A 14288-nucleotide genomic window follows, 5' to 3' on the forward strand; every position below is an offset into this window, starting at 1 on the left:
TGTGAAAGGGCGCGTCGCCCTGTGCCGCCAGCAGGGGGGGCCCCCGGGGCCCAGAACAGGAGGGGCGGGCCCAGCGCAGGAAGGGGCGGGGCGTGCCCCCGTGTGGGTGTGGAGTCGGGCCGGCGGCGGGTGGCGGTGTACGGCCGTCTGGAGAACGCCGGCGAGAACGCCTACAGCGCCACGCTGCTGCTGCTCCACTCCCACAACCTGGTCCTCGCCAGCCTCCTCGTCAAGGTAACCGTCACCGTGACAACCAGGCCCCTGTATCTGTAACATTGATCTATAGCTCCGTCTCTACGTCCCATAATAGTGGGAGGTTGAGGTGGGGTTTAAAAACATGAGACTCCCTCCCTCCCTCTCTCCCTCCCTCCCCTCCCTCCCTCCCTCTCTCTCTCCTCTCTCCCTCCCTCTCTCCTCTCTCCCTCCCTCCCTCCCTCTCTCCCTCCCTCCCTCCCTCCCTCCCTCTCTCTCTCCCCTCTCTCCCTCCCTACCTCCCTCTCTCCCTCCCACCCTCCCTCTCTCCCTCCCTCCCTCCCTCTCTCCCTCCCTCCCTCCCTCTCTCTCTCCCTCCCTCCCTCCCTCCCCTCTCTCCCTCCCTCCCTCCCTCCCTCCCTCTCTCTCTCCCTCTCTCTCTCCCTCTCTCTCTCCCTCCCTCCCTCCCTCTCTCTCTCCCTCCCTCCCTCTCCTCCCTCCCTCTCTCTCTCCCTCCCTCCCTCCCTCCCTCTCTCTCTCTCTCCCCCCCTCCCTCCCTCCCTCCCTCCCTGCACAGGACCAATCAGATCTCCAGATAGAGTGTCACGCCGAGCTGGCCAATCAGAGGAGCTGTAACATCAGCGCTCCCTTCATGAGGTCCGGCCGCCCAGGTAGGCTCCGCCCCCCCCCCCCCCGCCCCCCCCCCCCCCCCGGTGGTCTCCAGGTGTACACTCAGAGGTTCACCTGCTGTGTCTCTCCAGCTCTCCTTCCAGGTGGAGTTTGAGTTCAGCCCCCTGGTCTTCATGGACCACCTGGAGGTCGTCATAGAAACCAGCAGGTCAGACCTCTGTTCCTCCTCCTCCTCGCCCAATCACTGGCCCCCTGCTGGTGGAACGAAGAATAACGGTGTGTGTGTGTGTGTGTGTGTGTGTGTGTGTGTGTGTGTGTGTGTGTGTGTGTGTGTGTGTGTGTGTGTGTGTGTGTGTGTGTGTGTGAGTGTGTGTGTGTGTGTGTTACATAGTGAGGGCATTGAAAAGGAATCCAGCGGACAACGTGAACCGCCTCCACCTTCCTCTGAAGTATGAAGTGGATCTGCTGTTCACCAGGTAACCCCCGTACCAGGTAACCCCCGTACAGGTAACCATAGTACCAGGTAACCCTGGTACCAGGTAACCATAGTACCAGGTAACCCCCGTACCAGGTAACCATAGTACCAGGTAACCCTGGTACCAGGGTAACCATAGTACCAGGTAACCCTCGTACCAGGTAACCCTAATACCAGGTAACCCTCGTACCAGGTAACCCTCGTACCAGGTAACCCTCGTACCAGGTAACCCTGGTACCAGGTAACCATAGTACCAGGTAACCCTCGTACCAGGTAACCCCCGGTACCAGGTAACCCCCGTACCAGGTAACCATAGTACCAGGTAACCCTCGTACCAGGTAACCCCCGTACCAGGTAACCCTGGTACCAGGTAACCATAGTACCAGGTAACCATAGTACCAGGTAACCCTCGTACCAGGTAACCCCCGTACCAGGTAACCATAGTACCCAGGTAACCCTCGTACCAGGTAACCCTGCAGACCCGTCTCTCTGACTACGCGGTCAGGTCAGCTGATTGGTCCCCGGGGGGGGGGTGGGTCCGCTCTGATTGGTCAGGTGGTGTTTTGTCCACTCGGCTAAAGACGGGAGCTTCAGTTTGTTGTGAACCACCAGCAGAAGAACCGCGCTACCCATGATGCAGTTCAGTCTGCTACCCATGATGCAGTTCAGTCTGCTACCCATGATGCAGTTCAGTCTGGCTACCCATGATGCAGTTCAGTGTCTGTCCTCTCATGAGGGGGTCTGTAGACCTTGTGTCCTCTCTCTCTCTCTCACACTCCTCTCTGCCTGTAGGCACCCCGACTTTCAGCCACTTTGACATCTCCTCCTCACCCTCACCCTCCTCCTCCTCCTCCTCCTCCATGGACACCACCCTGACCTACCAGGTGAGCTCCTCCTGCTCCTCCTCCTTCTACTCCTCCTGCTCCCCCTGCTCTTTCTACTCCTCCTGCTCCTTCAGCTCCTCCTGCTCTTCCTCCTCCTCCTTCTCCTGCTCCCCCTGCTTCTCATCTACAGCCTCCTCCTGCTCCCCTTCTCCTCCTCCTTCTGCTCCTCCTGCTCCTCATCTATAGCCTCCTCCTCCTCCTTCTGCTCCTCCTCCTCCTCCCCCTCCTCCTCCTCCTGCTCCTCCTCCTCCTCCTCCTCCTGTTCCTCCTCCTCCTGCTCCTCCTCCTGCTCCTGCTCCTCCTCCTCCTCCTCCCCTTCCACCTCCTGGCTCCTCCTCCTCCTCCTCACCTCCTGCTCCTGCTCCTCCTGCTCCTCCTCCTCCTCCCCCTCCTCCTCCTCTGTGTGTGGGGAGCCTGTCTCCAGGGTTGTTGATTGGCTGAGGTCCTGGTTGCAGGTCCAGAACCTGGCCGTGTTCCCCGTGTGGGAGCTCCTGCTGGGTCTGGAGGTCTGGGCTGTGACCCCGGCTGGCAACCTGCTGCTCAACATCACCTCCTACAGCACCCTGCCGGTACTACACCCTACCAGACCGCAAACACCCCCGTAGTACACACTACAGTACACACTATAGTACCATATACACACTATAGTACCATAGTACACACTACAGTACACACCATAGTACCATAGTACACACTATAGTACCATAGTACACACTACAGTACACACTATAGTACCATAGTACACACTATAGTACCATAGTACACACTATAGTACACACTATAGTACCATAGTACACACTATAGTACACACTATAGTACCATAGTACACACTATAGTACACACTATAGTACCATAGTACACACTATAGTACCATAGTACACACTATAGTACCATAAACACCCTACGAGACCCGCAAACACCCCCATAGTACACACTATAGTACACACTATAGTACCATAGTACACACTATAGTACCATAAACACCCTACGAGACCCGCAAACACCCCCGTAGTACACACTACAGTACACACTATAGTACCATAGTACACACTATAGTACACACTATAGTACCATAGACACACTATAGTACCATAAACACACTATAGTACCATATACACACTACAGTACACACTATAGTACCATAGTACACACTATAGTACCATAGACACACTATAGTACCATATACACACTATAGTACCATATACACACTATAGTACACACTATAGTACCATATACACACTATAGTACCATAGACACACTATAGTACCATAGACACACTATAGTACCATAGACACACTATAGTACCATACACTCCGTAAAGTAAATCCGTTTATACGAGCTGTTTTAAACCAGGGCTGTTGCGTCCTCCTCCTGTAGTCCATTATTAATCAGTGTTGTGTAATACCGCCCCCTGCAGGCCGGCGGGGGTCACTGCAGCCTGCCGGCCCACACAGCCCACAGCACGGAGAAGCAGGAGGACCTGACACACACCCCACAGCTGGTAACACACGCGCACACATGGACACACACATGGACATGGTGCAGAAGGGTTTTATTTGTATTTGTAAGGCTTTTGAAGATTACACGTGTGTGTGTGTGTGTGTGTGTGTGTGTGTGTGTGTGTGTGTGTGTGTGTGCGTGTGCGTGCAGAACCGTTCCAACAGCAGGAGTCTGGCTGTGGGCTGCAGGCTGAGCGTGGCGGCCAGGGGCACCGTGCAGGTCAGCGTCTCTGGGAGACTGCAGCACCACACGCTGGCCACCGTGAGTACTGCACACACCACCCACTGGAGGAGGAGAGGAGACAAGGAGGGAGGAGAGGAGACAGAACCAAGGAGAGGAGACAGAAAGGAGGGAGGAGAGGAGACAGAACAAAGGAGAGGAGGAGAGGAGGCAGAGCCAAGGAGGGAGGGGAGGAGACAGAGCGAAGGAGGGAGGAGAGGAGACAGAACAAAGGAGAGGAGACAGAAAGGAGGGAGGAGAGGAGACAGAAGGATGAGGGAGGAGAGGAGACAGAAGGATGGAGGGAGGAGAGGAGACAGAGCCAAGGAGGGAGGAGAGGAGACAGAACCAAGGAGGGAGGAGAGGAGGCAGAACGAAGGAGGGAGGAGAGGAGGCAGAACCAAGGAGGGAGGAGAGGAGACAGAACCAAGGAGGGAGGAGAGGAGACAGAACGAAGGAAGGAGGAGAGGAGGCAGAACCAAGGAGGGAGGAGAGGAGACAGAACGAAGGAGGGAGGAGAGGAGACTGAGCCAAGGAGGGAGGAGAGGAGACAGAAGGATGGAGGGAGGAGAGGAGGCAGAACCAAGGAGGGAGGAGAGGAGGCAGAACCAAGGAGGGAGGAGAGGAGACAGAACGAAGGAGGGAGGAGAGGAGACTGAGCCAAGGAGGGAGGAGAGGAGACAGAAGGATGGAGGGAGGAGAGGAGGCAGAACCAAGGAGGGAGGAGAGGAGACAGAACCAAGGAGGGAGGAGAGGAGACAGAACCAAGGAGGGAGGAGAGGAGACAGAAGGGTGGAGGGGTGAGGGAGGACAGACAGGTTCTGTAACGTCCTGAGACCTGTCTGACCTCTGACCTCAGAAGGTGAAGTTCGGCTCTCTGGAGATGCTGGCGTGTGCCAGCCTCCACCTGGAGCCGCCCAGCAGCAGCTTCCTGCAGGAGGACCGACCCACCAGAGTGGTAACCTGTCTGTCTGCCTGTCTGTCTGTCTCTACCTGTCTGTCTGTCTCTACCTGTCTGTCTGTCTCTGTCTCTACCTGTCTGTCTGTCTGACCCTGTCTGCCTACCTGTCTGTCTGTCTGTCTGACCCTGTCTGCCTACCTGTCTGTCTGTCTGACCTGTCTGTCCTGTGGTGCAGGTGGTGCTGGCGGTGAGGAAGGAGGTGCTCTCTGAGCTGCCCGTGCTGGTGGTGCTGGGCAGCGTGCTGGGAGGACTGGTGCTGCTGGCCCTGCTGGTCCTGGTCCTGTGGAGGGTGAGACGCGCTAACACACAGCCTCCGCGGTGCTGCTCATGGGCCTGGGTCAGCCGGCGGCAGTGAGCTGACACCTAGAGCCGCTAAAGAACCAGCTAGCCTAGAGCCGCTAAAGAACCAGCTAGCCTAGAGCCGCTAAAGAACCAGCTAGCCTAGAGCCGCTAAAGAACCAGCTAGCCTAGAGCCGCTAACGTTTAGAACCAGCTAGCCTAGAGCCGCTAAAGAACCAGCTAGCCTAGAGCCGCTAACGTTTAGAACCAGCTAGCCTAGAGCCGCTAACGTTTAGAACCAGCTAGCCTAGAGCCGCTAACGTTTAGAACCAGCTAGCCTAGAGCCGCTAACGTTTAGAACCAGCTAGCCTAGAGCCGCTAACGTTTAGAACCAGCTAGCTTAGAGCCGCTAACGTTTAGAACCAGCTAGCTTAGAGCCGCTAAAGAACCAGCTAGCCTAGAGCCGCTAACGTTTAGAACCAGCTAGCTTAGAGCCGCTAAAGAACCAGCTAGCTTAGAGCCGCTAACGTTTAGAACCGGCTAGCTTAGAGCTGCTAACGTTTAGAACCAGCTAGTTTAGAACCAGTTAACTTTTAGACAGCTCTTCCTGTTCTGAGGACCTTCTTCTTCTTCTCTCCAGCTGGGTTTTTTCAGGAGGCGGACCCGGAAGGAAGCGGAGGAGGGGGAGGGGCTGGCGTTGGCCAATGAGAAGACGGCAGAGAACTTCCTGTAGTCATGAGGTCATCAAGTGTACAGGTTACCCGCTCTCAGGCCCAACCCTCACTAACCTAACCTACCTATCGTATACAGAGATATAGATCTATACAATATAATAATAATAATAATAATAATAATGCATACGTTTCTATGTTATATATATTGTCTGAATGTTGTCTTTACACTCTTTGTTGTAGAGCAACGGGACTATTTAGCACTTACAGAGTAAACTGTTCTTTAGATCCATATCATTAAGCAGCAGGTAGGGGTTAGACAGTACAGAGACAGGTCATTAAGGAGCAGGTAGGGGTTAGACAGTACAGAGACGGGTCATTAAGGAGCAGGTAGGGGTTAGACAGTACAGAGACAGGTCATTAAGGAGCAGGTAGGGGTTAGACAGTACAGAGACGGGTCATTAAGGAGCAGGTAGGGGTTAGACAGTACAGAGACAGGTCATTAAGGAGCAGGTAGGGGTTAGACAGTACAGAGACAGGTCATTAAGGAGCAGGTAGGGGTTAGACAGTACAGAGACAGGTCATTAAGGAGCAGGTAGGGGTTAGACAGTACAGAGACAGGTCATTAAGGAGCAGGTAGGGGTTAGACAGTACAGAGACAGGTCATTAAGGAGCAGGTAGGGGTTAGACAGTACAGAGACAGGGCATTAAGGAACATGCACTAGGTTACTCTAGGATGCTTTAAGGTAGACTGAGGTATTTGGGGATTGAAACACCCTAACCACTACTAACCTGACTACCTACTAGATAGACCAACCACTAGAGGCTTCTAAAAGCTACTTGTTGAGTTATTATTTTTTTTATATATACATAGCTAATGCACTTTTGTTGTGTGAACTTGAACCTGTGTAAATATCTATGTGAGAAATATGTGTGTTACCAGTATTCTGATTAAACATGTCACCATAATATGGTTTGGTACGTTATTACTTAATTATGAGACAAAATAAAACATCAGAAAATAAATCTGGCCATCTGGTAAGGGCTTTTATTTTGAAAATGCACTGGTTGGACTTTTCCAGTTTTGGTCAAACCTTATGACCCGTCTCTGTACTGTCTAACCCCTACCTGCTCCTCAACGACCTGTCTCTGTACTGTCTAACCCCTACCTGCTCCTTAATGACCTGTCTCTGTACTGTCTAACCCCTACCTGCTCCTTAATGACCCGTCTCTGTACTGTCTAACCCCTACCTGCTCCTTAATGACCCGTCTCTGTACTGTCTAACCCCTCCCTGCTCCTTAATGACCTGTCTCTGTACTGTCTAACCCCTACCTGCTCCTTAATGACCTGTCTCTGTACTGTCTAACCCCTACCTGCTCCTTAATGACCTGTCTCTGTACTGTCTAACCCCTACCTGCTCCTTAATGACCTGTCTCTGTACTGTCTAACCCCTACCTGCTCCTTAATGACCTGTCTCTGTACTGTCTAACCCCTACCTGCTCCTTAATGACCTGTCTCTGTACTGTCTAACCCCTACCTGCTCCTTAATGACCTGTCTCTGTACTGTCTTACCCCTACCTGCTCCTTAATGACCTGTCTCTGTACTGTCTAACCCCTACCTGCTCCTTAATGACCTGTCTCTGTACTGTCTAACCCCTACCTGCTCCTTAATGACCTGTCTCTGTACTGTCTAACCCCTACCTGCTCCTTAATGACCTGTCTCTGTACTGTCTAACCCCTACCTGCTCCTTAATGACCTGTCTCTGTACTGTCTAACCCCTACCTGCTCCTTAATGACCTGTCTCTGTACTGTCTAACCCCTACCTACCGTGGATCAAAGCTTCTTTTATCTTATTGGACAGAGAACAGAAGCTAAAGCAGTCGACCGGTTCAGTATTTTAATCAGGCAGCTCGTCTCCAGACCGAATCTTAAAACATTTTACACTCAATTAAAAAGGAAACTCTTTGGCCTCAGTTCGGCCGGAGCCACAGAGCGCTGCAGGGAAGACCCTGAATCCATTAGTGTTGTTAGGGGTCCCAGTGGGGGGTCTCTCCGCTCTACAGGTTCTCCTCCGGGTCCGCGTTGTGGTGGGCTCCCGAGGGACCCACCCTCTCAAGACATTCAACCCCAGGGCCGCCTTGGAGATATTTGGAGATACAGTTCTCCACCAGTCCCACCGTTAAAATAAATCTCACACCCAATAGTTTCATAAAGCATAGTCCTTAAATAAAGAATTTAAAATATGGATTATAAAATTCAAAACGTTACCAAAAAGTACAGTTTCTGTCCCCCCCCCCCCCCCACCACCCCTCAGGCTCCAGGGGTCCGTCACACAGACCGCTCTCCAGCCTCCGGTCCAGAGGCCCCCGGCCCACTGACGTCAGTTCAAAGGTCGTGAGAAGAGTCAGAAGTGGACCAGGTCCTCAGGAGACCAGGTCCTCAGGAGACCAGGAGACCAGGTCCTCAAGAGACCAGGAGACCAGGTCCTCAGGAGACCAGGTCCTCAGGAGACCAGGTCCTCAGGAGACCAGGAGACCAGGTCCTCAAGAGACCAGGTCCTCAGGAGACCAGGTCCTCAGGAGACCAGGAGACCAGGTCCTCAAGAGACGGGGTCCTCAAGAGACGGGGTCCTAGGGGGTGGTCCACCTGGTCCTCAGGAGACGGGGTCCTAGGGGGTGGTCCACCAGGTCCACCAGGTCCTCAGGAGACGGGGTCCTAGGGGGTGGTCCACCAGGTCCACCAGGTCCTCAGGAGACGGGGGTCTCAGGCCCCCCCGGGTCCAGGACCGGTTGGGGGTCCTAGTGCAGCTCTACGAACTCCTCCAGGCTGCTGGGGATCTGCTGGCGGTAGCTGATGCTGTGCTGCCGCACGGCGCGCGCCGCCAGGCACTTGAGGCTCATCTTCATCTGGGTCTTCAGGAGGATCTCCGAGACGCCCGTGGTGCTGCGGTCCAGCGGCGTCTTCTGCTGCTTGTTGGTCATGTCCGTGTGGGCGCCCGCCTCCACCAGGCTGATGATGATGGCGTGCAGCGTCAGGAAGTCGCTGATGGGCCGGTGGTACTGCACGATGACGTGCAGCGGGCTGTTGCCCTCGCGGTCCACCGCGTTGACGTTGGCGCCGCAGTCCAGCAGCAGCTTGGTGACCTGGGCGCTGGGGAAGCTGCACACGTCGTTGGTGTGGAAGTCGTCCACCGGCGTGCTGGAGCTGATGGCGAGGTGCAGCAGCGACGAGCCCTCGCGCGAGCGCGGGTCCAGCTGGATGAGCGAGTAGATCTGCTTGTTGATGCGGGCGCGCTCCTCGTCGCCGCACGCCGTCTTGGTGGAGATGCAGACGAGGTAGAGGAAGGTGAACAGGTTCGACTCGTAGTTGTCGGTGGCCTGCGGCAGCTCCGCCTCGGGCGCCGCCTCCATGCGCGTCATGCTGCGCCGGATCTCCAGCACGCTGCAGCCCAGCACCTGCTCCACGGCGGCCGGCCGCAGCGCCTCCTTCAGGTGCACCATCTGGGAGAAGACCTGGGCGAAGCGCAGCAGGTCCTTGTGCGTGTTGCGGCTGCCCTTCTGCCGCAGCCGCAGCGCGTGCAGCCACAGCTTGATGCACTGGTCGAACTCCATGTTGTCGGCGTACACGGCGCCGCGGTAGATGATGGGGTGCGACACGTCGATGTTGTCCGAGCCCAGGATGCGCTCGCGCACCATCAGCCCCTCCATGTGCAGCACGTCGCGGTCGTTGCGGATGGCCTCCAGCTCCTGCGGCGTGCGGCACTCGCTGCGGCCGCCGTAGGCCTCGATGGGCGGCGCCAGCGGCTCCTTGGGGACGGGCCGCGCCGGGTCCCGGTGGCGCTCCAGCATGGCCAGGTACAGGTAGTGGTAGGTCTTCAGGATGTCGTAGTTCTCCCGGTCGTTGGCGAAGGAGGCGCCCAGCAGCTCCAGCGCCTCGATGCGGCTGGCCGCGTCGCAGTCGGCGTGCGCCAGCAGCAGCTCCACCACCGCCGCCTTGCAGCTCTCCGCCGCCACCTTCAGGGGCGTCATGCCGTGGCCGTTCACCACCATGGCCGCCTGCCGCCGCACCAGCGCCGCCACGATGTCCAGGTGGCCCGCCTCCGCCGCGAAGTGCAGCGCGGTGGCGCCGCAGTGCGCCGTGGCGTCGGCGTCGGCGCCGTTCTCCAGCAGGAAGCCCACCACGTCGGCGTGGCCCTTGTAGGCGGCGATCATCAGGCAGGTGTTGTTGTACTTGTTGGTGATGCCGATGTCGGCGGCGTGCTCCACCAGGTAGCGCACGATGTCCACGCGGCCGTCGAAGCAGGCGGCGCGCAGCGGCGTGGAGTTGGTGACCGTGGTGTGGTTGACGTTGGCGGCGTGGCCCACCAGCAGGCGCACCACCTCGAAGTGCCCCGCCCCCGCCGCGCACCACAGCGCCGTGGCGCCGTCGATCACGTAGCTGGAGGGCAGGGGTCAGGGGTCAGGGGTCAGAGGTCAGCACAACTACAGGGCTAACTGAGACTAACTGGGACTACTACAGGGCTAACTAGGACTACTACTACTACCACTACTACTACTACTACCACTACTACAGGGCTAACTAGGACTACTACTACTACCACTACTACTACTACTACCACTACTACAGGGCTAACTAGGACTACTACCACTACTACTACTACTACCACTACTACAGGGCTAACTAAGACTACTACTACTACCACTACTACTACTACTACCACTACTACAGGGCTAACTAGGACTACCACTACTACCACTACTACTACTACTACTACTACTACTACAGGGCTAACTAGGACTACTACTACTACTACTACTACTACTACTACTACTACTACAGGGCTAACTAGGACTACAACAGGGCTAACTAGGACTACTACAGGGACTACTACAGGGCTAACCGGTTGTACAACAGGACTAACCGGTAGTAGTGCATTATTAGTTCCAGGCCTCCCCGGTCCCCCCCACAGCCGGGGGGCTCTAACCGCTCCCCCCCCCCCCCCGCGGTCCCGCGGACTCACCCGTCGAAGCGCACCGTGCCGGTCTGCTCGGTGTCCACCCGGTAGTGGTCCAGCAGCAGCCGCACCACCTTGTCGTGGCCGTTGCGCGCCGCGATGATGAGCGGCGTGGACCGCTGGCCGGCCAGCTGCGTGACGAAGCCCAGCAGCTCGCGGGTCTCCGCCTCCGGGTGGTTGAGCAGCAGCGCGGCCAGCGTCAGGACGCGGCCCTCGCTGGCCGCCTTGTAGACGTAGCCCGCCAGGGACTCCATGTGGTGGGGAGTCCCCCCCCCGCCGCCGCCGCTCCTCCTCCTCCGAGGGGCCGCCCGCTGTGTGCTCTCCTCCGCCGCAGCAGGCCGCCTCCCATCAAGACACCAGACCAAGAGACCCGCCCGGATCACATGGACGGGCTCTGGGGACGGGAGCTGTGGTCTGCAATCAGGGGCCCGTCCAGGCGGAGTGTCGGGGGGGGGGGGGGGTCTTAGTGGGGGACCCTCTCTCTTGAGGGGGGGGGGGGGGGGTCTTAGTGAGGAGGACCCTCTCTTGGGGGGGTCTCGGTGAGCAGCTGGTCTTAGCGGGGGGGGACCCTCTCTTGGGGGGGGGGGGGGGGGGTCTCGGTGAGATCGTAGTTTCGGTTCTCGTTCTTCTCCACCGAGCGAGGAGGATCCGCTTCCGGGAGACGAGCTGCGGCGGACGGACTACTTCGGCCCGACCCGCGGGTCAGAGGGAGGGTGTGTGACGACGGGGGACCGAAGCACCGCGCACACACTCTTCAGGTTTCTTTAAAAAAAAAAAACTTAAAAAAAAAACACCACGTACGGAACTTTCCGACTCGTCGTTCTGCTTTTAAAAGGTGCGTTCGTCCCGTCTGTTCTCCGCCGAAACCGCTCCGGGTTCACCTTGTTGCTAACCAGTGACTCGACGGAAGTGTCCCGCACAAAAACTGCTCCGACTAGGAACGGAAATTAAATTGTTTCGGACCGTGCGTTATGATGTCATTATTGACGCCAAAAGCTTTGCGAAATGTGTTTCGCGAAATGTGAATGTACTTAATTCTTTATCTTTTTTTATTAAATGGCCATGTCATTTATATAGATTGTTTCTTTGTATACAGGGTGCTGACCTGCCATGAACCGCCCCGGGTTCATAGCTGCGTTGGCAGCGGCTCTAAATACACACGTCTACATGGATCAGTTCGCCATAAATACACACGTCTACATGGATCAGTTCTCCATAAATACACACGTCTACATGGATCAGTTCTCCATAAATACACACGTCTACATGGATCAGTTCGCCATAAATACACACGTCTACATGGATCAGTTCGCCATAAATACATGGATCAGTTCCCCAAGTCCACATGGATCAGTTCCCCATGAATACACACGTCTACATGAATCATTCTCCATAAACAGTCATCTGAAGAAGTAAGGATTAACGAATATACAATACAGAATATGGATAGACGGTATCGGAACAAAAGCAAATGAGTGGCCCCCCTCTGCCTCTCAGATTTTTGTGTCACATTTAAATGAATTGAATAAGCAGGGTCGATTTGGGTTATTAGAATGTTTATTCAAAAAGTTACAGCAAAGAAATGATTTTCACAATAAACTACAGGGATGTAAATGTACTTATTGTAAGTCGCTTTGGAAGGCGTCTGCTAAATGCCCTCAATGTAAAGTAGGTAAAAGTCCAAGATGGCTTCCTCCGAGTCCCAAGAGCCTCTTCCTCCAGCCTCCATTTTAGATCACATTTAAATTAGAGATAATGCAGAACATCGTGTTACTGAACAATGAAACACACAAACAGCTTCTACACCAGAATGTTTTAATGTGTAGACATCATAAACAAATATAAAGAATGTTTCTAAGATCCTGATTCTGTGTGTGTGTGTGTGTGTGTGTGTGTGTGTGTGTGTGTGTGTGTGTGTGTGTGTGTGTGTGTGTTAGTCGTCTGGTTCCGTCACACACTGCTCCACAATCTCTCTCAGGTCGGGGTTCTCCATCGCCGCGGCGACCCGCTCCTTATCGTTGATCTGTTTGTTAACTAGACAGAGAACTAGAGTTAACTAGAGTTAACTAGACAGAACAAGAGTTAACTAGATAGAGAACTAGAGTTAACTAGACAGAACAAGAGTTAACTAGATAGAGAACTAGAGTTAACTAGACAGAGAACAAGAGTTAACTAGAGTTAACTAGACAGAACAAGAGTTAACTAGACAGAACTAGAGTTAACTAGACAGAGAACTAGAGTTAACTAGAGAGAACAAGAGTTAACTAGACAGAGAACTAGAGTTAACTAGACAGAGAACTGGAGTTAACTAGGCAGAGAACAAGAGTTAACTAGACAGAGAACTAGAGTTAACTATACATAACTGGACAGTTAACCAGAGAGTTGACTAGAGTAAGTAAGATACACACACACACACACACACACACACACACACACACACAGACAGACAGACAGACAGACAGACAGACGCCACTCACTGTCTTCCTCGGTGGAGTGGGTTCCTTCAGAGACATAGATCTCCAGCTGAAAACATCGACATCTTAACAACATAACCATGACTGACATAACCACGACTAGAGGTGATATGGGTATGAGGTCATACCTTGTGTTTGAAAGGTAAGCAGCGCTGCAGTTTGACTTGTAAGCACAGACCTGCGAAAAACACAACATGAACCACCCAGTTAGACCATCACACACACACACACACACACACACACACACACACACACACACAGACACAGACACACAGACAGGGGGTCGGTGAGGTCTCGTCCCGGGGTCGGGGTTAGGGGGTTAGGGGGTTAAGGGGGGGCTGTACCAATGAGGGTGGCCAGAGAGCAGTGGGGGACGGTGGGGGAGAACTTGATGATGATGAGGTACTCGTCGTGCGGCAGCGGGCGGACCTCCACGCAGCTCTCCGACACCACGTCCAGCTCCTCCAGGGTGCTGGGCTTCTCCGGGTCCCGGATGGACCGGATCACGTCTGAGGGGATGAGGGGGGGGGGGTTGACTTCATGAGCAGACTGCCGTGTGTGTGTGTGTGTGTGCGTGTGTGTACCTCCACGGTGACCGCGAGGTGGTCTACACAGTACTAACTCACCGTAGATCTCCAACTCTTTCTCCTCCATGCTCATGGTCTAAAGGTCATCGTTCTTCTCGGTCCCACTGAGTCCGGACATTGCAGCCATTGCAGTTTACCAGCAGAACCAGTCAAAGCGAACTAGAACATCATCCAGAGAACGTTATCTCTTAGAGAACCGTAACTTAAGTGAACGTTATCCAGAGAACATTATCTGATCGGGTTCTCCTTGGTTTCAGTTCCGCTCCAGACCAAAACAGTCGAGGACAGAAGCTAACTTCGCGACGACAACCGTAGCGTTGTGAGGGTTTGGTCTATAACGTGTAACGTAAATAAAGCATAAGACGAGTCCCGTTTGGGTCTCGTCGAGGATTTTCGAACT

The 14288-nt window shown here is 54.6% G+C and overlaps 2 protein-coding genes and 1 pseudogene across 3 annotated transcripts in view; 1 reads left to right on the forward strand and 2 right to left on the reverse strand.

Annotated features, from left to right (window-relative positions):
- The window catches only part of LOC311376267 (integrin alpha-11-like), a 6590-nt pseudogene extending 357 nt beyond the window's left edge, over positions 1-6233 (forward strand). Inside the window, exons 2-12 of the transcript XR_014684301.1 lie at positions 35-234; positions 770-863; positions 954-1030; positions 1214-1298; positions 2090-2181; positions 2637-2750; positions 3599-3682; positions 3832-3942; positions 4760-4858; positions 5037-5150; positions 5781-6233. The product of XR_014684301.1 is annotated as an integrin alpha-11-like (transcript). The remainder of the gene's footprint in view (positions 1-34; positions 235-769; positions 864-953; positions 1031-1213; positions 1299-2089; positions 2182-2636; positions 2751-3598; positions 3683-3831; positions 3943-4759; positions 4859-5036; positions 5151-5780) is intronic.
- A 2175-nt stretch (positions 6234-8408) lies between these two features.
- Positions 8409-11240, reverse strand: fem1b (fem-1 homolog b). Its single transcript, XM_084491106.1, has 2 exons — positions 10834-11240; positions 8409-10250 (listed from the first exon to the last, which is right to left on the reverse strand). Exons 1-2 carry the CDS (start codon positions 11079-11081, stop codon positions 8612-8614), a joined length of 1887 nt encoding a protein of 628 aa, XP_084347232.1. The 5' UTR covers positions 11082-11240; the 3' UTR covers positions 8409-8611.
- Positions 11241-12366: 1126 nt separating this feature from the next.
- ciao2a (cytosolic iron-sulfur assembly component 2A) lies at positions 12367-14164 on the reverse strand. Its single transcript, XM_084491109.1, has 5 exons — positions 13928-14164; positions 13646-13810; positions 13430-13479; positions 13305-13350; positions 12367-12861 (listed from the first exon to the last, which is right to left on the reverse strand). The coding sequence occupies exons 1-5, from the start codon at positions 13959-13961 to the stop codon at positions 12761-12763; spliced, it is 396 nt and encodes a 131-aa protein (XP_084347235.1). The 5' UTR covers positions 13962-14164; the 3' UTR covers positions 12367-12760.
- Positions 14165-14288: the final 124 nt, after the last annotated feature.

This window comes from Micromesistius poutassou (genome assembly GCF_964030765.1).
Source record: "Micromesistius poutassou genome assembly, contig: SCAFFOLD_274, whole genome shotgun sequence".
Classification (NCBI taxonomy): domain Eukaryota; kingdom Metazoa; phylum Chordata; class Actinopteri; order Gadiformes; family Gadidae; genus Micromesistius; species Micromesistius poutassou.